Raw genomic sequence first — 26400 nt, 5'->3', positions numbered from 1 at the left:
ACTGTTCTTGTTTATTGAATATGAATGTGCAAGTAGAGAATGGAGAATTGAGTGGGAATGATCACCTGGGTAGAGAGGGAAGTGAGATTGCTTTTTTGGTGGCAATGTTGCCTTTTTTCCATATATTGATGAACTTCTCAAATAATGGAAGAATCAAAGGAGGTTTGGTAAGCATAGCACACGCTGGCAAAGGCTTCCCTTTCTGCCTTTCACACTTGCTTTGAGTGTGAAACTGCAGTATCAAGGACAGTTGTGGATAAGAGAAACATGAACCAAATTTGGTCTAAAATGAGATTAAGAGCAATGGGTTGTTTTAATGGTGTATCTCCTCTAATTAGAAGGAAAGTCTGTTGGATTGTACTAAAACTTTTCTTTGATTTCTTTGAAAAATCTATTTTTTTCCCATGTTCTGGGGCAGCTGAAAAGCTTCAAGTCTTGTGGAGGGGGAGAGGGAAGAGTTAAGGCATATCATCAGTCTGCTCAAAGGGCAGATTTACTTTAGCAAATAGTTAAACAAAAAACCACCCCACAAGCTCTCCTAACTGTGCAGTCTTCGAAAGTCTGCATACATGAGGTATGTGTAGATATTGCTGAATTAATTAAATTAAATGCGTAAATGATTGGTGCATCTGTTTTTAGGAACAACGTGTTAACGTGTGCTTCTTTGACTGTTCTGTAAAACTTGCGTGTTCATGTTACAGGACAAAAAAATTAATGCTTTAGAAACGTGGAGAGAGCTTGTTGCAGGAAATCTGGAAGACATAACTTCCTTTTCTTGCCAAGGGGAAAATGTAAACAAAGCTCCAACTTAATTGTAGACTAACTACTAGACTGGTTTTCTGACTAAGCCTTTCCTTCCTTAATTGATTGTTTTTATCATTGAGAAAGTATGTTTTCTGTTTCATTTGAAATAGATTTCTGTATTTTTGGTGAGGATACACTTCAAAGTTTGAGCATTTAGTTCTTGCTACACTTGCATGGAATCTAAATGTAGGTATTACTGGAGGTAACTACTGAAACTAAAGTTACTGGTGTAACTTTTGAGGGTTCTGGTAGTTTGTGGAAGTATCTGAAGTTTGCTTGTGAGGGGAAGCATTGCAATACCAGTGTATTTTGCTACTGTACATGCTCTCACGTGCATGTACTAAAATATCTGTCTTCAAAACAGCCGAAATCTTTGAAGTGTATGGCATAGAACGATTTCTTGGCATCAGATGTTATGATATAAATGTTACTTGTTGAAGTCAGTGTGGCCCTTCAAGTTTTCTGCTGAAGCTAATGAATTTAAATTGACCATATAGAAAAGCCCAACCAAAGGAGAAATCTTTTAAATGTGCAAGCTTTTAAATAACTGTTAAAATCTTAGTATATACAGAGGTAGCTGACTTATACAAACAGGCGTAAGATTACCATGTTAGTTGCGTTTTTGTACTTTAAAAGCAACTAAATAAAAGGAAAGCAGCCTGTGGGTTGACCAGGAATTTCAGACTTGCTCAGGGTGGCAGCAGTCCATAACCAGTTTACAAGCTCTCGAATGAGTCAATTGTTGTAGAAATACCGTGCATGATGAATTTTCCAGTTTGATTTTTGTAGTGCTGCCTGCCTCAGTGAGCAGAGTCGATCTGGGAGTGACTGTGGATGTTAGAAGAGTCAGAGTGTCACCACTGAAACCTGAGCCTCTGGAAGAGTGGCTACAAAGGAGGACTCTGCCTGTGAGCCTGGGGCCAGGCTCAGGTGGCTTGTTGAGGCTGAGCCCGAGCTCAGAGAGAACGAAAAGGATGACTACAAGGGTATGCTTTTGTGGACTCGTGAAGCAGTTTACTAGCAATAGTCTGCTCTCTTCATATCGACAGCTGTGGATTCCTGTTCCAGTGGTAGCTGACTGTCAGACCAACCTGCAAGAATTCCCTTTTAGCTGTCTGTTACCTGTCACCCCCTCCAGCAGTGGTGTGATGGATCAGCCATCTGAAATGACTTCTTCTGTGATCATATCATCTCTGTACGTAGTGTGAGGGGAAGCAGGAAACCCCCCTGGCTGGAGCAGCGGAGTGAGGGGAAGGTACAGCTCCCTGTTAGTTTGACTTCAGTGGTAGTGCCAGATCGCCTTCTTGTACCTGTGAAGAGTTGACAGGCAGGGAGTCCTGCATATGCACTTAGCTTCTCCCCATCGGTGGAGGAATTTACTGGATTGAGGGGAATATATTAAAATGCACGTAGGCTTGGCTTTGTATTTTTTCCCTGTATGACTAATACCTAGATACGTGTATTCTGTCACTGCAAATTTTAAATCTTTCAAGCCTTCAAAAAAGCAACAACCCCCATGGACCTCTTTAGTAGTAATGGCTTCTATCTGAAGGGTTGTTAAGCAAGGCCTAGTTGAAAGGAGGAACACGCTGCACAAATACAGAGCAAAAGAAGTACAGGCCAAAGAAGAAACAGCAGTTCAGCTAACTAGATACAGTGAGCACTGCTGTGGTGAATCCTACTGGTAGTTACTGCTGTGTAAATAGCCTGTTTCTGCTAGGAGTGCCCTTGCTTTGCAGGCAATTTGAAGGTAATCTTTTTCTTACTCTTAATTTTTAAGAGCTACGTAGGAGAAATAGCATATTGCAAGAGTGGTCTTATAGCTACTGACTTACATTAAAATATTTACACTGGAAGTGGTAGTTGACTGAACGAAGATAGAGACAATGCTGTACTTGAGGGTAGAGGCTGTTGCAGCCACGTGAGAGGATCAGCTGAAAAAAAAAAAAACCAAACAAAAAACAAAACCCAAACAAAAACCATGGTCCAGTCAGGTCCCTGACAGGACTTATGTGGCTTCCCAAATATCTGCTAGAATGTAAGGGGACAGCTCTGCTGTAGGAATGAGTGCGTGGGACTGGGAATGTTTATTTTTTGAAGGCTGAGCCAAGGGACTATTAGTCAAACTGCATGTTGTGTTTGACTGTGGGGAGCAAGCAGCCTTTTCTTGCTCTTCTTCCCTCCTCTGGTGACGTTCCTTGGGCCACTTGGTAAACTGGTGCAGGGAGCTAATTACACTGGAGAGAAAAATCCTGCAGAAGAGAATACCCTGACTTGGTATTCAACCAAACACACCAAATAATGCGTTTTGAATCCAGATTGGAACTGTGTTTTGGTTGGATCCAAGACTTGTCATGGCTTGTGACTATTATTGTAGAAAGTCTATTTAAAACTGTAGCTGAAATGTGTCAGTTTTATTGCTGTGACTTAATACTCTCTTGAATGAGGAAAATCAGTGTTTCTTTAATAAAATTCCTGATACGTCTCATGAAATGGGCTGAACTAGATTACCTTTTAAGCTCTTTAACACACCTTTCTGTGTTCCACCTTCCAGTTTTTCTATTGTAAATAGATGAATCCATTAGTCTTAAACATATTAAGAGATGATGCTAGCAACTGATACTTCAAACTTTTTTTAATATTGAAGAGCAAAGGCTGCATGGGTGAAATGTGCTGTTGTGTGATAACAAAAGGATCCATGTAGAGGATGGTGTACAGAACAAAAAATAGTGGTATATGAAGGAGAGGGATGTGGAGAAAATTGTTTTCAATATATGGCAATATTGGTAAAACTTTTTTTAGCCAGAGGCAGAGGTTTTCAGTGGAAGTACATGAAATGTGTATTATTCTGTCACCAGGCATCTCAGAAACTTGCGCAGAAAGGAAGAGGATTATGCAGAAACACTGAAGTAATGAGGAATGATGTCCGTAATGGTTCCAAGCATCAGAAATACCACGAGATGATGATGTTACTGATACAGTGGCTGGCTGGCAGGATGAGGAGTTGATTGCAGCCAAAATAAGATGATAGAGGTAATCAGTAAACTGACTTATGAACAGAGTTCACCCATATGGGAAGGCTGATCAGTACGTGGGTCCAAGATTTTTAGTTTGCTTTGATGTTGGGATGCTGGAGCTATTGTTGGGAAAACCCTGAGCGGTGTCATCGCCAGGGACTACCGCTGTTCCTCTTAAGGCTGTGGAAGTTAATAAGGGAAGTAAAACTCTGTGATCAAAAGGATGTTTTTTTGAAGCTGAATTGAAAATAGGAAGTCGTAAGAGAGGATGGGTGCTGCTTACTTTAGGTACAGAGCACGGTGTCTGGGATTGCCTTATTAGTAACTTCAATATACTCTCAGAGGAGACATGTTCTGAGAGGAACTGTGGTGAATGTAACTGTGCCGTGAATTCAGAAGCATTATGGTGTACAGGAAGCTCCTAGATCCTCATTCAGACGAAATGGCTTTCTGTGAAGTAATCGAGCCTGGAGAAAAGGGAAAATGTCTCCAGTACAAGGAGACTGTATGGTATACCCCACTGAGGTGGTACTTGATGTGAGAAGGCAGCAGTGCTAAAATCCAGTGACGGATCTTCCATATGGTTGGGGTTTGAGCCAAGATTTCCCCGTCTTACTAGACTTGCTAATTGAAAACAGCATCTTGTGTTGTGGTTGGGTCACAGCTCGAGCAAGAGGAGGAATTCCCTTTCTCTATGAAACAGGGATCTTTGGGGGGCACTCTCAAAGAAAATAGAACAAAATCATTTGAGTTGTGAAAACTGCAGAGAGGAAAGACTACCTGCCTTCCTCTACAAAAAGCAACAACCCTGTTGACAGATAAGGGGTACTTGTGTGGGAAGCCAATGAAATATACTGTTTAAAGGTGGGATAACTTCATGTGGAGAATTCTTACTCTTGTTCCACTGCTGCCTTTCTCCATGGAGGAAGAAAGAAGCTGATGGCTGAGAATACTGCTGCAATAAAGGACAGGCAGTGTCTGGAGACAGAGGGAGGAAGACAGTGGTCTTACCAGAGTGGTATTCAGTCCTGGTATCTGAAGCTGAACTTAGCTGAAATTTCACTGATTTAAGTCGCTGCCTGACAAGACGATTGAGCGTTTTCCAAAACTTTGATAGAGAGAAAAAGCAGACTACTTTAAAAAAAAAAAAGTCTGATCATTTTTGGAGGTACTTCTAATGTGATTTGGGTGTTCCTTTTTCTGTCTTAACCAACTGATGTGTTCGCATATTTATTATGCCAAAGAGGATTTGCCTTTCTTAAAAAACAAAAGCATGTTTTTGTTTGCTCAGAAGAGGCCTTTTGAAAAGCCTTCAGACTCCTCAAAATGTATCACAATATGTCAGAATATCTTGCAATTATTCTAGATTGGCTAAAATGAATTATGCTCATTTGCCCTGTAAATGGATATGTTCATACCTAATTACTCTGTTCAGTGGTATTGATAAAGATTTGCTGGATAGGATTTCTCTGATTTTCTTACAAAGTAGATTTAATGATGTTTTATGTCTGAATCGGATAATGTTCCTTTCAAGTGAACTTCTAAAAAATGCAAAGTCATTGAAGAATACCTGCTGTCATTTCACTTCAAGAGAGTCCTAGAGGGCAATAAGTGACCTCTTGCTGATTTTGCTAAAAAGTGTTTTGAATTCAACTTCAGGAACATTGGTGAAGTCTTTCATATGAGTATCATCAATCAGAATAGACTTTTGGTGAATTAGTGGGCGCTTGCAACCAGCTGAAACGATCAGTGATGCACAGAGATCAAGATTCATTTGCCAATGCATGAAAGCATTTAAGTTGCTTGGGAGGAACTTCCTATTCTGTGCAGGATTGTACTGCTGTAGTTCACTTAGTCTACATCTGCCTTGTGCGTTTGGGTTTTTTTAGGTGCTGGAACATTTTCATATTTAAGGGAATATAAATATGTTGATGTCCTATGCCTCCACAGTGCTGTTAGTGATTTGACCGGTTGCTCCCTGCTGATGATGTTACTTAATTGCTTTTAAGATGTGACACATTCACTTCATACTCTGAATTGCTTTGCTGATTATCAAAAATCCTGTTTGAACACTATTTGCAAAGCCAGCATTGAAAAGAGGGTTTTTTCCTCTATAATTTCTGTGTCTTTTCAGCTGCCAGAATGCTTCTCAATTTTTCATTTTCTGAAGTCTACGTATCTTCAAGATTACACACCTTTATATTCTATTTGAATATAGTTCTTCCAGCTTTCACTCTGATTCTTCAGACATGTTGAAAATTGGTACAGGTGATTTTTTTTCCCCTCCTAAAACTCAGTCCTATGTTTCTCAACAAATCTAGAAATAAAAGGCTAGGACTGCTGTGGGGTTTTTGCCACCTCCGTTTTACAGGACCTTAATGGAGAAGTGTACTACTTCATGAAAAAGAAAGTGCTTTAAAACTCATGCCTAACTTTAAGAAAGGGTTCTTTGTGATCGCTGGAACGCAGTTCTCGGCAAAGCACTAAGCAATGCAGTCACTTTCGCAATCTCGTTATATCTGCTTTTTCTTGCCCTCTTGTGCCTGTAACTGCTGAGGTGGCTTATGTTCTGGTATTTTGCTTATTGGATTTTCTTTCCAATGCAGTAAATCATGAAATAACAGATTCATAAACCCAAATCATGAAGAACATTATCTGTTCCTCATTTTTGTACGGTACTAATCCAAACCAGAACCTTTCAGCTGTATCAGCTACATCTTACTATTGTATCATCCAGATAATTTTGAATAATGGTAAAGGTTGATTGCTTGACTGGATTTAAAAAGAGAGTCAAAATAGGCTTTGCGTGGATTAGCGTGTGTGTCTGGCTACGTAATCAGCTGGTTCTTCAAAATGTCAGTTGTTAACTTTGAACAGAGAATTACTTACCATTTACACAATTTCTTCAAGATATGCTGTCCCATATGCATTCAGTCCTTTAGCGTGTATGCTTTTGAGATCGGAGACTTCTAGCCTCAGCAAAATCTGTGAGCATGCCAGTACCTCCGAGTGCCTCCTCCATGGAACAAGAGGAGGGTCAGGACAGGTAATACTCAGCTCCTGTCAGCTCCTCGTCCTTGGAGAACACCCTCCAAGTAGGACGGTAAGAAAATGCAGTAGGTAGTAAACGCACGTCTGAACAAACAGCTGGAACTCCAACCACAAGCAACTTTCTCTTCATTTTTAAGTGCTTGTCCCTGTGGATGTTGCTGGCTGGTAGTTCCAGTAGTGATACTGCGTAACAGCCAGCAGGGCCAGGGCTGGCTTTGGAGACTCTCCAGTGGATGGGAGCTGTAGAACCGTTCTGCTGAACATGGGATTGTTCCTGAATCCCTTTGTGATGGCTCAGGGGTCTGTGTCGGTCACCAGGCCACTGCCCTGCATGTGTCTGGGCTGGAGACGGGTTCAGGTTGTTCAGGCAAGTTGGTGGGGTGTACCCTGGGGACAACGGCAGGGGTCTGTTCTCTCAAGTTCTTTCTCTTTTAGTTATTTATCTGCCTGATCTCTATGAAAGTAGGTTTGTTGTTGCTAAAACTTGGAGTATTTCCCTACTGGGGTTATCGCTTTTAAAAGTTGATTTTTTAAAAATTTTTTTTGTTTTTCTCCCAACTGTACCAGTTTACTGCTGGATGTTGTCATCTCATCTTGCATTGCAGTTCCACTTCCTTGCTACTTGACAGGAACTGTTGGGGCAAAATACCATGGTATTTTTGGTCTAGATAAAAATCTAAGCAAATAGGAGTAAGGTATGCTTGTGATACTTGTGTTGTCATTTACTTGCAGTAAATTTAAAATGTGCTAAGTAAAATGTAAAACCTGAAAAATCATGTTGGTACAAGTATGTGCATGTATTTGATATGATTTCCTACTTTGGTCTTAGTATTATGCTATTTCATAATCCTATGGCAACTACTCCAGAAGAAATACAAAAAGTTCTTAAAATTCTAGAGGGGAAAAAGTCAAATGTTTTTGTTTGCAAAACGTGTTGTAACGATCCCCACCTTGCCCTTTATATTAATTGGATCCCAGTGGACTGCAGAAAAATTTATGAAACCTTTGTATTGAGTGATGACTATAAACAAAGTGTCACTGTTACCCGACGTCCGTTCTGTACACAGGCGTTTTGTTAAATCAGAATTCCCAATCCAGGAAGTCCTGGCTGTCAGCCCAGGCACCTCAGATGCAAGTCGTCTGAGGTTCTTAGGATTTTAGCTTCAGCGTGACAAGTATTGAGAAGACTGAGGAACTTATTTCAGGTACTGAAACTTTTAACTAGATTTGTGTTTATTTTAAATCTTATTCTGCTGTGAGTATCAGTATAATCTGAAAATCACTTCTGTGCTTTTTGTAGTATTCAGGATGGTAATTTTGGCTTCTAAAGCTTCCTGGTTTCATATAACACACTTCATTTGCTATTTCTGCAGTGCAGGCTTTTTTTAAACAAGCTTTGACATATTTAACTTTTTTCTGTGTACATGTATACGTACATAACTCACATCTGTGTGTGCGTCGCTGCGCTCAACGAGAGATCCTGTTTCAGTAGGTCAGCAGATGTTGAATTTAGTTTCCTTTTGATAACGCTTATGTGGATGCATATAAACTCTTAACAGAAAGGCAAGAAAAAGTTCACCTGATGGTAGTTTTTAAAGCAAACAAAAGAATTCCTGTATTCTGAGGCTAAAATTAGGTTAAAAAAATTCTTCAGCTAAGCTGAAATAGGGAAGCTTTTGGTATGCAGGATGACTTCTGCAAGGAAAGATGAAATCTTTCTTTCCTTCTGCAGCTAAAGATCTAACTGTTTGTGGTTTGGGGTTGTTGCTTCATTTTTACATTCATCTCCTTCTACAACTGCCTCTTACCATGGGAAATGGCATTCTTGATTTGGCATTTTATGCGGTAACTGAGATGTATTTACATTTGTACTAGACTCGGTAGGTTACGTGCAAGACTGACTTCTGTGCAGGTAGACTAGGTTTGCATAGAGGCTGAAGTGGACACTAGCAAAACAAACCAACCAAACGAAAAAAAGCACCTGAATCCATGAGTGGTTCAAGTATACCTTGCTGTCAAAAGATGCAATCCTGGCTCTAGCAGCTTGTTTCCATGGTCCTCTTTTTCTTTTTCCACCTGTGCTGGCACACGTGTTCATGTGATGCCATAACAAACCAATTGGGTAACTGATACTGTTTAAACTTTTTGTCTAGGTTGGTTTTAATGTGGGTCGGTTTATCTGGTTCATGGAATATTTGAGCCAGAACAAAGTAGGGAAAGTGGATATGAGAATGAAGAGAGGAAGGCAGAGCTTCCCCCAGGACAGAGTTCATCACTGCTGCCAGCTTAAATTGTTTGGGAAACACAGCGTGGGTTATACAATATTATCTTGTAAAATTTAGTGACGTAATAAAAAAACATAAAGATTGTACTTTCGGTTGATCCATGAGGTTAAGGACAGTAGCGGGCCTAAAGCTGTGCTCAGTTTTGAGCCATGGGGCACAATACGCTTTGTTATGAACTACAATGTGTTTTGAATTCAAGATGCAAAATACTCTCAAGAAGTCAGCCAGCGTACACACGACCAAGCAGTGCATGGTTACATTTGAAAGGAGGCACAGGAAGTTTTGGCATCTGTAAATGGCTGACCACAGTGCCTACTCTGCATTGAATTCCTCCTTCACTGAAACCTGGCATGTTTGGTTTTACTTGTATATTATATACATTTATATAAATATATATCTATAGTTCATATAAATGAATATATTTATGTATACAGCTTTAATAGGACACTGTTTTTACACTGTCCTGTATTATTAAGTTACATATTTTAAATTTAGTGAGTGAGTTAATTCTGCACGGTACTCAGGCTTGATGTGTAACAGTGTTCTTGTGGTAAGCCTCTGAATAAAATTATTTTATATATCAGATGTTTTAGGAACTTTTTATAGTGTTTACATTTTTCAGTTAACTTAAATCCTGTTTTGCAAATTCAAGCACTGAATGCTAATGGTATTGAAGAGTTGCATATATTCCTTGATCACATTCCTTCCATCTTCTGGAGCACGCTTGCTGCCAAGTGGAAGGAGGTAGAGGGTATTAACTTCAAACCTGAGACTTGGTTATGTATATTTAGTGCTTGTTAGCAAAAAACAAACAAACAAAACCCCCCCCCCAAAAACCCCAAAACAAAACAAAACAAACAAACACCACTCCCGCCCCCCATCTTTTACTTAGCTCCTGGGCTCTTTCCCATGTCAGGAAGAACTGAAAAGTATTAGTAGGCATCTAATGGACAAGTTATCACACCACAGCTGAACACAGAAGAGGAAAGTGGAATGCAATGGCGTTATTCCAGGACTCTGTCCAAATGAACCACATCCAATTTTAGCTGAGAAAAGGGAAGTTGTTGGGATATCTACTCAGGATGCTGGCCTTTGTTTGTGAGAGAGTTGGCATTCAAGCTGAAAGGCGACCCTAACCTCCACAAAGCTTGTACTGAATGTAACTAATTCCATCTGGAAATGGATGTCACATTTAAGCAACATATTCTGTGTGGGTACACAAATCACTTGGAGTGTCACTGTTTTAATGAAATTATTTTCTAAGTCTTTTTTGTTAAATCAGTGGAGCTTTTCATGTATGGAGAAGAGGTCTGCATCCATATGGATTTGGTTATCTTAGAATAGCTAGCTTATTTCTGCACAAGGAAGAAAATGAGTACATGCATTGGCGAGGACTGAACTAATCCAACAGCTTGTGTTTGCTGATGTGATGTTGCCCATTTTGCGTGTGCTCTGGTTCTAACTTCATCCTGAGCAGGCTCGCTATTCATGTAGCAAGGCATTTTATTTTTCTGTTTCCTGATCTGTAGCAAGCTGAATCTGCATAGAGAGAAGTTCAAGAAAAGCATCTGGTTATATGCAATTGAGGAGACGTTGCCACCTGGCTAGGGAGGGCAGGTGTGGGAGCTCCCCCTTTCTGCATTTGCAGGCCTGTAGATGGGCTCAAGTTGGCTTGTGTGACACCAGCACAGCTGCCGTGTTGTTACGGTTGCGTCTCCTGCCTTAGCAGAATTCAGCCAGTGATCAGCAGGCTGCAGCGGTGCGAGGCAAACCTGGGCTATGCACTCTCTAGAGTAGACTCTGCCTGTGTGTCGTGTCTAGCATGAGGTGTTGTGATTCCTTTTTGAAAATGTCTGATATCATAGATCACCAATGCCAAAAGGCCTGATTTTTAGGAACCTTGTTCTAAAGCATCAGATGATTGGAGATCATGCACCCTCTCATGCTTCCATAATGCTTCAGTCTGATGCCTGTGTCTCACCTTTTCACATACCCACATCTCTAAGCCAGATTTCCAAACCCTTTTCTACCCTTCCTCCTCATGTAGCCAGCCCTTGAATCCTGTGGCATTTGTTCCCCCCTACCCCTGCACCTACAGCAGTTTGCAGCCTTCTTCCTGGCCTGTTTCTCACTTTCTGCTCCCCAGGAACCACTTTGCATACTGCATTTGTGACTAAGAGGCCAGGTGTTCCTCTCTGCTTAGAATCAGATCTCACCTCCCCAGTGTCATGGTAACTCCCACTTCTGAACTCCTCATGCCAGAAATAAACAGATTATTAAAGCAGGGAGAAGAGACTGGAACAGTGCTGCAGCTTCCTTGGAAACACAGCCTCCCTCTTGCATGGCCCGCGCTTGTCCAATTTAACGTGCCAGAGGTGTACTGAGAAAGGAGGTAAAGCTGGGAGCATATAGCAAATATAGGTACACCTGTGACAACACGGTAAAATTTAGCTGCATGTTCACAATACTGAATGGAGCCTAAAAAATTCTTAGTATAGATTTTACCCTTGTATGACTCTTTATCTGTGCGTTTGTGTTTGTTTTGGATGGGGGCACACATGTTCAGTTGACAGTAAGCAGCTCTTCATTGTGGTCACTTTTGTCTTGCAGTATTAATACTTCAACACTGCCAATACAAGAATAAATTAGAATGTGCTTGTTTGTATGTTTAGCAATGAATCCTTGTCCAAATTTCCTCAGAATTGACTTGCTAAAAGATTTTCAAATGCTTAATGAAACAGTAGATGAATGCTTAAACACTTTATTTTTACTATTATAAACCTACTTCTAGGTACTGGCCTAAACTTGAAAAGTAGGACTCAATGAGAACTACGTAAATGGTATGAAATCAAAAGGCATCTGAAAGCAGTGATGCAATCCAACGGGACTGGCTGCTTCTGTTCTCTCAGTATAATTCAATTTGGGATTTTTATAACAGCGTGTAGACTTTTCATCCATGCCGATATGTTTTTCTTGGTATAGTTAAAGGAGCATATCTAGTCTAGATCAACTCCTACTTGAAGATTTCTTAGCTAAAAGTCTGATAGCCATCCTATTCCTTGTTGCAGTTTATCATACTGATTTGTGAATGTTTTGGAAACTTACAAATTATTTTGGAAAAAAAAATGTATTTTTGATCTTGGTTTAATCCTTCAAATAAAAGCTACCTTGTAAATGTTTGAGGTTTTAATTTGTGAAAATACTGTGTGTTGGAGGCTGAGTTTATTTTATCTAAATCACGTAATACCTACTGGAAAAAAAAAATGAAGTAACTTACTGGTGTTTTTGTTCTTCAGAAATGGAGGAACAGAATGCTGGACCTGGGATTGAAGATTTATAAAGGATTATGGGATTATACATTGAAGAGCCAGCAGGCGGAATGCCTGAGTGACTGAAGAAAATGGGTGCTAATGCATCTAACTACCCTCACTCGTGTTCCCCAAGGGTAGGGGGAAATTCACAGGCACAACAGACATTCATAGGTAACTCTTTTCAGTTGTCTTGTCACTTACATAAACGACTCGCTGGATTGGGTATGCACTGGATTTGATTTGCTTGCAGTAATGTTATGCAGAGGTCTTATTTTCTAGGTCACCAGTTTGAATCCATTCAAGCTCAATCGTGCATGAAATTCATTACTGTCCAGTATCTGTTTGGCCTACGTATGCAATGAGTTGATCTGTCATTTGCTAGTAAACAGATGCTAGGTTATTTAAATAAAATGAAGTGGCATTTTTTTGATAATTAAACCATGCATGCTAGTTTTCCCAGTTCAAGAGCAATTGCTATCTGTTAGTATTATCTACCGTTTTCTAGTCGTCTTCCTCAGATTTTCTGTGAAACTGTGTTAGAGCATATAAAACTCTTGATGATCAGTGTTCATTGTAGTACTGGCATTGTGTCTAATATGAGTGAATGACTTCCTTATTGCTAGAAGGGATATATCTGATAATAAGCCTGTTAAAGTAACAAGCAGTCTTGAAGATGGCTTTTTCTCCCGTCCTTTTCCTGTTCCTGTAAATGGGGAATTGGGGTACTTATTGTCCTAACAGTATTATTTACAAGCAAAGGACCTTGCTTCAATGTGAGTTGAAGTGCTCTTAAGAAATTATTTTCTTATCCCAGTCGTAACTGGGGCAGGTATTACCTTTATGTGCTTTCCAGTCTAGTGCAAAAAGACCTCAGTGTAGATCTAAGTACTGTCATGCTATAAATAATAAATAGTTATGTGATGAATCTAAAATAAGGCAGTTTTTGAGAAGATAAATCTTGCTTAAAAAAACCCCAACCCTGACAGCCTGAAGAATGATCTTAGCAGTAAATAATATAAATACTTTATAAACACTTTTTTCCTTTCTGCCTTGGCTTGCAACACTGAATAAGTAGTTATTGATATTCAGTGTTACTTCTTTTCTTAATCACCACTGAAAGCACAGTGATATCCTTAGCAGAGGAAAAATTGACTTCGCTTTGTAATTTTTCTCTTTCGTCTCAGCTTTTGTGACACTCCTAACTTTTGGAGATCTGAGTAGAGGACAGCCCACAAACTGTTATATGTAAAGACCTGTGCTCTGGGCTAAAGATTCTGTGTGTGTGTGTTGTCGTGGCATGTCAAGGGAGAACTTTTAGTACTAACATCTTGGATATCCATACTGTAAAGATGCCCTTAAGGCTTTATGTATTTTCAGTGTATCATAACTAACAACAGCAAAAGGTTTGTCCCAGTTTATATTTTCTAAAATCACAGCCAAAACATTTTTATTACATGTCTTGGTGTTTTTTATCTGCCTCTGTATTGAACAAAGAGAAACCCTTACAGACCTGAAAACGGGCAGATCTGCGTGCTGAAACACCTTTTGAGCAGAAGAGGGGAGAGTTCCAAAGGCTTCATTAAATTTCCCAGAAACTTTCCACTTGGTACGTGGAAGGTTGTGTTGATGCTCTTCATTATTAAATTCAAAATGGAAACCCATTATGTAGTATGTCACGATAAATTTACTGATCCCCATTACCTATTGAAAATTGTGGTTGAGACTTACTTGAGGAAGGTCTAAATGCGTGTGGCTCTCTCATCTTAAGCAAGGTGAGTGTTCCAGTTAAAATTCTTGCTGAAATCTTCTGATGTTATGGTGCCACTTATGAGTGTGCTAGCAGAGTAAGTGTGCTATCCACAACACAGGCATACATCTCTTCTTCCCGTTTCATGGAGTTTGGCTTTTTCTCATCTTGACTCGTTTGGATGATTGGTTTGTGTAGCTGTCTCAGTAGAAAATAGATGTGTCCTAAAATTGATAGCTGAGATTTTCATCACTTGTCAGAATAATGATGTTTTAAATCAACTTTTACAGATTTTTTTTTTTTAACGTAGAAGACATTTGATCTATTTACTGCCCCAAAGTAGAATTGGAAATATGGAGACTAGAGTTATAATAGCTGCATAATACGTGTTAGTTGCCTTATTCCTGGAAACTGGATTCAGGCCTATGCGTTCATTTTAGATGTGCTGCTTTACCCTTAAAGCACTGCACCATGCCACATTGCAAATGTAGGATGAATATTAAAAGCTGAGACCTGATCTGGCAAAGTACAGTCCTTTCATAGGATGAGCTCCCAATGTTAGTTGACTTAATGCTGAATTTGCTTACAGTTTTATGAAGAGGAGATAAATCAGTAAAAATAATGCAGTGTTCTTACTGTAAAAAATACTTCTGTTTTAGCAAAGGCTTAACTAGTCATCTCCGTGCTGTTTTGTCTACAGCATTCAGGAGGAGGATTTCACACCATTTTCTAGGGTGGTACATCTGTTCAAAATGTTTGTTTGTTTTTTTTTTTTAAATAGAGCTCTATAATTAGATTTTAAAATGTGTAGGCATGCAGAGGACTAGACAGATCCCATTATTCATTGTCAAGTGCCCAAGTAGTTTCTCTTGGCAGTCATCTGTTTCTTGGTAAATATTTATCTGTTCAAAGCTAGATATGGTCTAGGGGCATGAAGGAGCTATTGCTTTTTAACAGCATTTAATAGATTGGTGCTTTTTAGTGTGAAGTGGGGAATAAACTTCTGTTTCCTACTTCTAATGCTGCTGCCTCATGAAGGAATACACGCAGGTCAAAAAGGGGCTCTTAAAATTCTTTCTTTGACGGGTACGGAGCCACCAGCTGTTGTGAACCCAGAGAGGCTATGCTGGTGCATCTCTACTTCTGCCTCTGGCAAAAACAGTTGTGTGGTGGCACTTCTACAGCAGTGTTTTATCTATTTGTAAGGGTTAATAACACTGTTTGCAGTACTTTTGAAGGTAAATCTTGTAAGTAGCTCAGGGTACACAAAGGTTTGAATGGTGGTGTAGTATCTTGTGGTGATTCGTGTGCAAGTAGTACCTCATGGCAGCCCTCAGGGAAGAAAGAAATTGAGACTTCTGGTGTCCTAGTTTTTCTTTAACGGAATGTAAGAGATTATTCTGCATACTCAAATTTGCCATTAGAATCCAAAATACTTCAAATAGAAATGAGCTGGCATGTTCTCTTGGAGCACAATCTATCATTACAGAGTGACCAAAGTGTAATTATACTCTTCTTGTGAAATGGAATTGATACTCTTTAAAAGGAGCAGAAATGCTGGGCTTGTCTCTATCAGCAGGAGACTGAATCTCTACTTTTCTATTGTAATACCTCGTATAGCATGTGGAAGGACTTTTTACGCTGGATTTTGCAGTACAACCTCTTTGTTGAAGTTGTCTTGAGATACTGCTGTTCTTGTCACTTAAATTGATATATTTTTTTTAATGTCTTGAAATTTCAATATGATTAATAACACATTGCCTGATCAAGCAAAATTTAATGTAGCATGGATAAAATGATTAGAGGTCAAAGAAAGCAAAGTTCCTTCCCAAAGTTTTCACTAGTAGATGAATCATAAAACCATTGTGTTGCATGATTTGGGGGAGTTTTAAGTAGCTTGGCATAAAAGCTGGTGTATAAGCTTACTTAGAATTATTGGGGCTTAAATAATAAAACAATTTACAGAAGTCTTGGGTTGCTACAGTTGCTGTGCTCTCAAATACAACTTTGAATTGCTCCTGTGTCTTTCAAAGTTCAGGAAATACTTATCTAAAATAACATGGTAACTAAAAGCACTGTGTTTTGACAGACTGGCCCATAACATCTCTGTCAAAATAGCATCACATCAAATCTACCTGAAGTAAAATGGAACTGTGAGAGAGCAATGATAGAACAAGTTACAAAAGGCCCCAAGAACTCTGGTTAGATGTGCTTTGAACTTAAAGATCCAAAAAAGGCAACAAGTAGTGAAGCTCCACAAGTGTACTAATGGAAGCACATTAATATTCCCAACAGAAAATGGACAGATACTATTTCACATGAACCTGCAATTGTTATTAATCTGTATACCATTTGCAAAAGTTTTCTTCTGGCTTTTTCTTTAGTAGTTGGGTTTGTGTCCATTTTTTTTCTTTTCCTGTCGTGTCTGAGGTTTTTCACTACCTAGCTTAGAGTGAAAATTCCGTAAAAGTTAGATTAGAAAATAACATGAGTCATGCTTCTGTTTTAAACTATAGTTTTTAACTACTTTTTTACTAAAACATTACTTCAGTTTTTCCATTACTTCTAGAAATGCAGGTTCTAATTCCTCTTTTTCTTACTAAATTGCTATCAGTGTTACTGTATCTGCAGCTAGGCTCAAACTGACAATCAGCAGAGGTTCATTTAGCAGAACAGGTCAGGTATGCAACACAGATAATGTTGAGGGGAATCCATTTTTCCTTTCATGACATGTTTGTTTTATAACATAACTTCCCTATAAATGATTTTTGAGAGGAAAAATAATTATATGTATACTTTATAATGCTCTGTTCACAGAATATCTTTAATAATACAGTAAAACTTATATTCTCCATATTCTTTATAATGGGGTGTACGCACAGATTAGCATCTATGGTCCTGTGGAAAGGAGCCCATTTTATATGTTTGACTTTTGGCGTTACTTGGTTATCATATGACAGAATTTTTACTTTCTTGTTAAGTTTGCATTGAAAATTAATTAATTGTCTTCAATTTCCCTGAATGTTTTGGTACAGTGTTCTCTTTTTTTTCCTTTTTTCTTGTGATTATAACTGTCTGATGCCAGGTATGCTTTTCTTGTTGAAATGACACTTAATGCTAGAAGAACAGAATTTGAAAAACACTTTTAAGGGGGAGGTGCTACTATTTCACTGAAATCACACAAGTTTTTAAAAAGGCCGTATTTTTCACTTCCTATAGTTAATAAAATGACACTTGTAACGTTATGACCATAGTGTTCTCTTCCTGCTTAGATAAGTGTGCCATGTGCTAAAGAGCTACATCAGCTGCCACTGCTTGGTTCTTAAAATTGAGTACATTTTAAACAAAAAAAAGGGTGAACTTTGTAGATGCAAAAACATTATTTTTGTTCTTAATCGCCAGAAAAGGCTTCAGTCAGGTTTCCAACTTGTTGAATTATCTGATCTGAGAAGGAAAAACTGTGTAACTTGCAGAGACATTGATGGACTGTTGAGGTATTATGGGCCTTCCTTTTAAATTTAAAGAATAAATGTGTTCAATTTTCCTTTTTGCCTTCAGGGACATCATCCTACTCCCATCAAGGTTATGGCTGTGAATCAAAGCTGTATAGCCTTGACCATGGCCATGAGAAACCTCAAGACAAGAAAAAGAAAACCTCTGGCCTTGCCACCCTCAAAAAGAAATTCATTAAGCGTCGGAAATCTAGCCGATCTGCTGATCATGCCAAGCAGATGCGTGAACTCCTCTCAGGCTGGGATGTCAGAGATGTTAATGCATTGGTAGAAGAATACGAAGGGACGTCAGCCTTAAAGGAACTTTATCTACAAGCTAATTTGGCAAGACCAGAAGCCAGAACGCTACAAAAAGACATGGCTGAACTTTATCAGTACAAATATTGTACCGATGTAGACTTAATATTTCAAGAAACTTGTTTTCCTGTGCATCGTGCGATATTGGCGGCAAGATGTCCATTTTTTAAGACGCTGCTTTCTTCCTCACCGGAGTATGGGGCAGAAATAATAATGGATATTAACACAGCTGGCATAGATATGCCTATGTTTTCTGCTTTGTTACACTACCTTTATACGGGAGAGTTTGGAATGGAGGATTCAAGATTCCAAAACGTTGATATCCTTGTGCAGCTTAGTGAAGAATTTGGAACACCGAATTCCTTAGATGTTGACATGCGCGCACTGTTTGATTACATGTGCTACTACGATGTGGTTCTTAGCTTTTCATCCAACTCTGACTTAGTTGAAACCTTTGGTGGAAGTCAGAACTGTCTAGATGAAGAGCTCAGAGCTCACAAAGCTATTATTTCATCACGATCTCCGTTTTTTCGTCACTTGCTGCAGAGGAGGATACGAACCGGTGAAGAAATCACAGACCGAACTCTACGAACTCCAACTAGAATTATATTGGATGAATCTATCATACCAAAAAAATATGCTAAGGTCATTTTGAACTGTATGTATACAGATGTAGTGGACCTCTCAGTTTTGCACTCTAGCCCTTCAGTGGGCAGTTTAAGTGAAGTTCAGGCTCTTGTAGCAGGAAAGCTGAACATGACTAGGGCTGAAGAAGCTATGGAGCTTTATCACATAGCACTATTCTTGGAGTTTAACATGCTTGCACAAGGTATGTAGTACTGTCCTTGCTGTAGAATATATGACCTTATTAGAAAAATTTTTAGCTGTTTGCAGTGTAAGTATGCCTGTTGAGTCTTGCTATCAATGGCTGACAATTCCTTTAAGAAAAGGAATTTATTTTCCATCTCTAAGTTGTAGATAATGCATCTGTCTTTTCTAGGGACAGAAGAAATGCCATGTGAAAGCTTTTACCTGTATTGCACATCATTATTGAAGCATGCTTTTTATGTCAAATATGTATAACTGGTCTTGATATTTCTGATCTTCATCTGCTTTCATCTATAACCCATTTCTGGGGTGTAAATGACAGGGGAAAGATACAAGAGATCCTTGTTGAGAGGAGGAAATAGACTTGTTATGAAGTGTCTCTATGTTAACAAGGCTGTAAACTTGAATGATTATTTCTGTAGTTTATGTCACAGGGGGTACATCAAGCCTGCAATCTTGCTGTTGGAAGGGAACTTTAAATGGCTTAATTGCACTAGTCCTAGGTCTTTAGTATCTACTTCTTGATGTACAGAACTAAAGGCAGGGACAGGCAGTATTTTCAGACTTAAAGTTTAGAAAGTTTCACTGCTGTCCATTATTCTTGAAGATCACTCAAATCTTCATAACATAATTCCCGCACATGGAGGCTGGCCGGGGTTATTGCAGTCTCTGGCGAGGTGTCGGAGCACTGACTGGTGAACTAGTAATGTCTCTTGTGGTGGCAGGAGCTTTGCTTGCCATTTCGTCTGTTGGTGTTTGAACTATTTAGTGACGATATTATACATAGTGGGGTATGGCAATTGCTTCAGGCCTTGCTGGTGGGGGATGAGTATTTTACTTTTGAGCTGAGAAGTGGAGAATGGAATTCACTGAGGTATCAGCAACATGATTTGTTTAAGCTAGTTTAATTTTTTTAAGAAAATAACTTTTTACAGTAGATCTGTACATCAGTAACATCTAGCTATCAAATGAAATTTGACAAGACTGAAATCTTTATTATATAAACTATCAAGTAGACTTCAGTAAAATAGAAACTTCTGAAGGAGTGGGCATGAAAAAGCAGGTATAAGCACTGCAGGGAGAGATCATACTTGTAATGGGTTCTCCTAATAGTTATATCAAACTGAGTGATAAAGATATGGGAAACTAATCAGAACTATTGTATAATTCTGTAGAGGCTGGTATTAGGAAACTAATTTTCAGGTGATGCTGAAAGTTGAAACAATCTTACTGCAATAAAACTGGCAGAAAACAAAGGGCAGAGGTTTTCTGAGATATGCTGCTACAGGAATTCGAATGAGCTGTTCTTAGGCTCAGAATCATCAAATCATAGAGCAGACCAGGTTGGAGGGGGCCTCGAAAGATCATCTGGTCCAACCTTTCTTGGGAAGGGGAGTCTAGATAAGATTATCTAGCACCCTGTCCAATCACATCTTGAAAACCTCCCGTGATGGGGACTATACTGTGTCCCTGGGGAGGTTGTTGCAGTGAATGATTGTTCTCACTGTAAAAAATGTCTTACATTGAGATGTCTTCCAGTGCAACTTGTGCCTGTCGCCCCTTGTTGACTCCATGTGGCGCCTTGTGAAGAGAGAGCCTCTGTCCTCTTTGTAGCTGCCCTTTAGGTACTGCAGTACTGTGACGAGGTCCCCCTGAGCCTCTCTTCTCCAGGGAGAAAAGACCCAACTCCTTCAGCCTTTCCTTGTAGGGCTGGTTCTCCAGCCCTTTGATCATCTTTGTGGCACTCCTTTAGACCCTTTCCAGTCTGTCTGCATCTTTCTTATTTTTGTTGTTGTTCCCCTCTAAGTACACCTAAAACCTTAACGTTAAATGGAATGCAGAAGGGGCAAAAAGTTTTTACTGTAGTTAATCTACGGTGTTAAATTCATTCCTATGCAATGTTTGCAAGTTGATAGTACTTGAGAACTGGACAACTCAGTAGATCAGCTGAAAGCAAGAAAGGAAAATGAGTTGAAATTAAAAAGGTGATATAAGTGTACAGTTTCTCAGTTTTGGTGCGTTCACATACACAAGTGTTAAAAGGATTTAGTATGCTCGGGGAATACTAATGAGGGAATTAAACTGTGAATGAAGCCCTCAGTGAGACACTGAATAATTATGCCCTGTTTCATAAATGAACAGGGTGTAGTTCCTTCCCTCAGACTGGAAACCTAAACTGGAACAACTGTGATCTGGAGGTGCTCTGATGAAGCAGTGTAAGTTATATCAAAGCAGATAAGCAATGATAGATAGAGGACTTCAAAGAGAAACTTAGGCAGACTTACAGATAGGAAAATGGCTTTTATTTTTTAGGTGTTAGTAAATGCTGAAAAATGGAACTGGTGTTTTATTTGATGCTGAGTTTCATTATTTCTGCTTGCTTTAAGTTGAGCGTGCTTGGATCAGCGTGTCCCTGGCACTCTTCTTAGTAATGCACTACAGACCGGTGCTACTCTGGAATATATATTCTGTGAGTCAGCAGTAACAAGGTCTTAACTTTTCCCTGGAGGTTTTCCCCCAACACTACCTCTAGGGGAGGAAAAAAAAAGGCAGCAGGAGGGGCTGCACTGGGCTTGCAACACCTCAGCAGCACGCTTTGGGGACTGGAACCAGCGAGTGCAGCAGTGTGAGCTCGGTCTTGGCCCTCTGGATGAACCAGAGCTGTAGTGTTTTGGCAGTGGTCATTGGGAGGAGGTAGAGGGATGTAGTGGCCCTCAGAGGTCTTTTCTTATTTTGCTGGTAAATCTGTGTCTGACCACAAAAGTGGTGAGGTGGGGAATGAGGAGGTTGTTATACATAGGAAACAAATGCAGTAAAATTGAAATTTATTGTATTATCAATACTAGCAAATGTAAATTTGGCAACCCTTCAGATACTGAAATTCTAGATGTTAACTTGAAATAAATAGGATTTTACAAATCAGTGCTGTGTTCCCTAGCTACAGGAGAAAGCAGTAAGCAGTCTGTAGAAAATCGGTATATGCCAGTGAAGTCAGTATCTAATAGTTCTATACTTAATTTGCTGAGTTCATGTTTAGGTCATTGGTACTGTACAGACACTGAAGAATTGTTCTGGTATAATCTTATAATCAAAATTAAAAAGGAAGCTTATTTGATCAGGGAAAACTATGCACCTGCATTTGACTAATAGATCACTTAAAGTAGGCACTTTAGTAGTGACCACCATTCTTGTTTTGGCACTTAACCATAGCACCTTGTCCTCCCTTATTTTAATACTTAACACGAGGTAGATGAAAGATCTTCATTTCATGTCCCTCCGATTCCCTGATTTCATAGCTAGCATACTTCTGTGCTGGAAGCTGTCACTCAAACATCTGACTTTTAGATGTTACGCAGAGCGATGCTAGAAGAGACAGCATCGTGTACGTGTTGGAGACCACTGAGCAGGCAGTGGTCTCCAACTGAGAGAGATCTCTCGTGATACCTCTTAGCTTGGTCCTCTGACAGCGCTTTTCTACTCTGTTGCACTGCAGGTCTCTGGTTTTGCCCAAGTTCTGACCGATCCTATCAGTTGGCTTTTGCAGTAGCTAATGTCTTAAGTTTCTTCTCTACATTTCCACACCCCCTGGCTTGAGTTTTTTGATTCAGTTCACTCGTGCTAGCCAACTGCAAACTTGCTGAAGCTTGTCTCCCTGGTTTCTTGGAAAATATTTTGTACTCATTATATGTAAGTCCGGATACTCTTTCCAACTGATTTTGCTCACTCTTACCCGGTTTTGGCTGGGTATTTGTAAATGAGTGTGAAGTGAAGTTGATGTATTTTAAAGCTTCTGATCAACTGTTTTTATTTTCAACAGATTTTAGTTTGATTTGTCTTCAGGGACCTTTCTAAGTATCCAGATGCTGTAGTTTTTCTTCAATTTCAGCAGATGATTCAGCTTTGACTCTTTCCATGGAAATCTTCCCATGGAAATCTTCCCATTGCTAGCACAGTGATACTCCTTTTTCTGACAGTTGTATTTTAATAGATGGTTTCCCTACGATGAAGTCAGTGATGGTATTGGTATATGCTATGAATCTTTACTGTCCAAGCAAAGCAAGACCACTTTATTTAGAATTTATTCTGCCTTCAGCTTGATCTGTTTCAGCTGATGATTGTCACTTATCTTCCAAGAGAAACCAAATTGGATCTTTGAATGAATTAATTTGAATAAATGAACTAATCAGCAAGCATGTCTCATCTATAAAGCTGATCATACTGAAACCCATTTGTACTTAATAAGACAGAGACTGCTATTAGGGGTGCTGCAGTATTTGTTAACTACCAAAAAGTGAAGTTCTTCACTGCTGTCACAGAGGCTGTGAGGGTTAGAGCCCTCTCCAGGAGGCTGAAGCACATCCCTTAATGGAAGGTTTCTGTGCTCTGCCTGCTTATTTCTGCATTCTGCTCCTGCTTTTGTGTATTCATGCTACCTTGCTGCTCTCTGTCAACTGTACTGGTGCAATCGTTTTAACACATTGACTCCCAAAGATCAGATTTAAAATCACTTATCCCTTCCTGTTCTGTAGCACAGTTATTAAAACCAGATCAGTTCCCTAGTCCTGTTCATCATGCGTTGTTAAAATAATCCCCCCTTCCAGTCGTACCGTGCTGCCACATCCATCGCTGTTGCAGAGAAGTTTGACTTCAGGTATCTTAATTTTATTAGATAGCTATATTAAATACATGAATCCTCTTCTGCATCTTGGCCTTGTTGCTTACTGTTACGAATAGCCTCACTGAGGTGGTGGTACAACATGTTTTTCTGTTGCAGGTTTTTGGATACTGGGACCCTATGAAATAGTTTTTGCATGGGAATCTTTTCTGCCTGCTGGTTCCAAAAAGTCTTAGGAAGTAAATTTGACAAAAAATAACTTAATTTCAACTTTTTGCTTTCATTTTATTATTAGGTGTTGACTTTACCCTTGACAAGAATAAGAAGTAAGAAACTTTATTTAAAAGCCATATTCAATAGCACAGCCTTTGATCTACAGGCAGATTCTGTGTGACATCAAAAGTGCCCTTGATCTCAGCAGGACTGAAATACTGAAATGCCAGGAAGCCCACAGCAGCAGTATTAAATACACAGAAATGTATTGTGGGAAGATTAGAACAAGTGTGTCAGTTATATACCAGTGCAGTAGGAATGCTCAGAGGAACTAGTCTAGCACTTACAACTTTAAAATAAATTCGGTATGATTAAGTAAATATTAACATAAATTTGACCTATATCTCCTTACAATGATTCACTTGTCAAGCCTGAAATTATTGCTTAGGTTTTATGTTATAAAGACTGGAGAAAGCAGGAGGTGGGAAGGATCTTCCTTAGAGCAGTCACATGACAGAGTTGTATGCAAGGATAAAGAATTTGACTGATTTGTGCAACTGGGCACATAAAATTTGTTTGCAATGTCATAGTTTGCAGAGAAACAGATCTGGTCACTGTTTTCAGATTTTTTTTTCAGCCACCTGTGCTCTAGAAAGTATACGGCTTAAATACTGAACAGTGATGGCTGGCGGCGGTCACAGAACCATAGAATGCTTTGGGATGGAAGGGACCTTTAAAGGTCACCTAGTCCATCCCCCCTGCAATTAGCAGGGACATCTACAACTAGATCGGGTTGCTCAGAGCCCTATCCAGCCTGGCCTTGAATGTTTCCAAGGATGGGGCATCCACCACCTCTCTGGGCAACCCGTTCCAGTGTTTCACTACCCTCATGGTAGAAAATTTCTTCCTTATATCCAGTCTGCATCTACCCTCTTTTAGTTTAAAACCATTACCCCTTGTCCTATTGCTATTGGCCCTGCTAAAAAAAGTGTCCCCATCTTTCTTATAAGCCCCCTTTAAGTACTGAAAGGCTGCAATAAGGTCTCCCCAGAGCCTTCTCTTCTCCAGTCTGAACGACCCCAGCTCTTTCAGCCTTTCCTCATAGCAGAGGTGTTTCATACCTCTGATCATTTTTGTGGCCCTCCTCTGGACCCTCTCCAACAGTCCTACGTCCTTCTTGTACTGAGGACCCCAGAGCTGGAGGCAGTACTCCAGGTGGGGTCTCACCAGAGCAGAGTAGAGGGGCAGAATCACTTCCCTCGCCCTGCTGGCCACACTTCTTTTGATGTAGCCCAGGATACGGTTGGCTTTCTGGGCTGCGAGAGCACATTGCTGGTCCCTCTAAGCATTAGCTCTTCCTCCCTCAGCCATTCATTGTTCCCATGTTAAGTTCTTCCCTCTGGTTTGTTATGCTTGAGTTGGCAGCTTTTTGTTTCTGACCCACAATTGTTTTCTGTTTAAGCTGGACCAGCTACACTGCCGCTGAATGTGCTTCTTAAGGAATGCTGAAGCCCAGTCAAGGGCCGTTATCAACTGGTGGCTGCAAGAAGCCAAAAATGTAGATGCAGATTTCAGGCTTCCTAAATTAATTGCATTTTGCATGTGACAGGAGCAGAAGAGTAAATTCATTTTCATTGTTTGGGAGAGAAAACATTAAAGAGCTTTTGCCACAAATATTGAATACTTTACACGTGTAATAGTTACCTTACATTTCTGGCTAAACTTAAAACTTCAAAAATCCAGCTGTTAATATCTTAGAATGTTTAACAGCTTTATAACTGCCATATCATAAATGAAAATATTTTTAAATAACACAAATTGCATTGTTTTTGTCTGCTCCATAATTTAATATTTCAAATGGTTGGCTAATATGCTGGGTTGGATTCGACATAACTTACTGAGTTTTCACTGTGGAAGGATGGTTAGCATAACACAAAAGGCTGCCCAGCCTAACCTTCAGATCATATTTTATTTTTGCTTTAACAGTTAATCTGAAGTGCTATAAAGTCGTCAGCTTTGTATTTGAATAAAGCAAAAAATAATACTGTATACTTCAACAGTGCTATAATAGATGTACTTTGAATTCAGCCTTTCAAGGATGGGAGTACATGAATGTTTTAAATTTTTGAGCTTAGAAAAATCAGCAGAGGGATTAAAAATAGCTCAAAAGAGCTGCTGAACTTAGCACTAGACTTCAGCAGTCTTTGACCACTAATGCCCATTGAGTCCTCCTTGATCTCCAGTGCTATTTAGGTCTCGTTTTCTTTTCTGCAAAACATTCACGTAGTTTTGCACCTTCGTGTAACCGAAATTTGTGTGCTTCAGAGTTCTAAAATGTGGGAAATAATGCACCTGCAAGTTACAGGCTTGGCATCAGTTAATAGTTAACTTAATCTCCTTCTAAAGATTTTTTTTTCAAACAATTTGGAGGGGAGGTGGAAAAGAAAACTAAAACTTCAAGAAGCTAGAAAGCTGTAGCATTCCTTTAAGACAGAGAATATGGTGCTTCCAGGAGACAATAAATATTAATAAACTGGGAAAGTCAGCCTGCATCCAGAAGACAGATGCTGAGCAAGATCCCTTGTTCACAATACAGTTAGAGGGAAGTAGAGGTTGTTGCAGTTGCTGCTTACGTGATAACCAGTTAAAAAGGTGTAGTTTCCCGTTTGTACTATATAAGTCTTCTGACTTGCTCTTACTGTTTTTGTAACTGATGTTTT

The 26400-nt window shown here is 39.5% G+C and overlaps 1 protein-coding gene across 3 annotated transcripts in view; it reads left to right on the top strand.

Annotated features, from left to right (window-relative positions):
• Window positions 1–26400, top strand: part of BTBD7 (BTB domain containing 7) — a 59592-nt gene that overhangs the window by 8117 nt on the left and 25075 nt on the right. For 2 of the 3 annotated variants that reach the window (XM_087747563.1, XM_087747560.1), the window contains exons 2-3: window positions 12454–12639; window positions 17774–18853. In XM_087747563.1, the coding sequence (XP_087603689.1) occupies window positions 12558–12639; window positions 17774–18853 (1162 nt within the window). In that variant the 5' untranslated portion in view covers window positions 12454–12557. Of the gene's footprint in view, window positions 1–3662; window positions 3838–12453; window positions 12640–17773; window positions 18854–26400 lie in introns of all 3 variants that reach the window. The other variant, XM_087747561.1, reaches the window with a different exon arrangement.

This window comes from Nipponia nippon, unplaced genomic scaffold, assembly GCF_047370975.1.
Source record: "Nipponia nippon isolate SJK-2023a ecotype South Korea unplaced genomic scaffold, ASM4737097v1 scaffold_11, whole genome shotgun sequence".
NCBI lineage: Eukaryota > Metazoa > Chordata > Aves > Pelecaniformes > Threskiornithidae > Nipponia > Nipponia nippon.
This window is presented reverse-complemented; position numbering and strand designations above follow the sequence as displayed.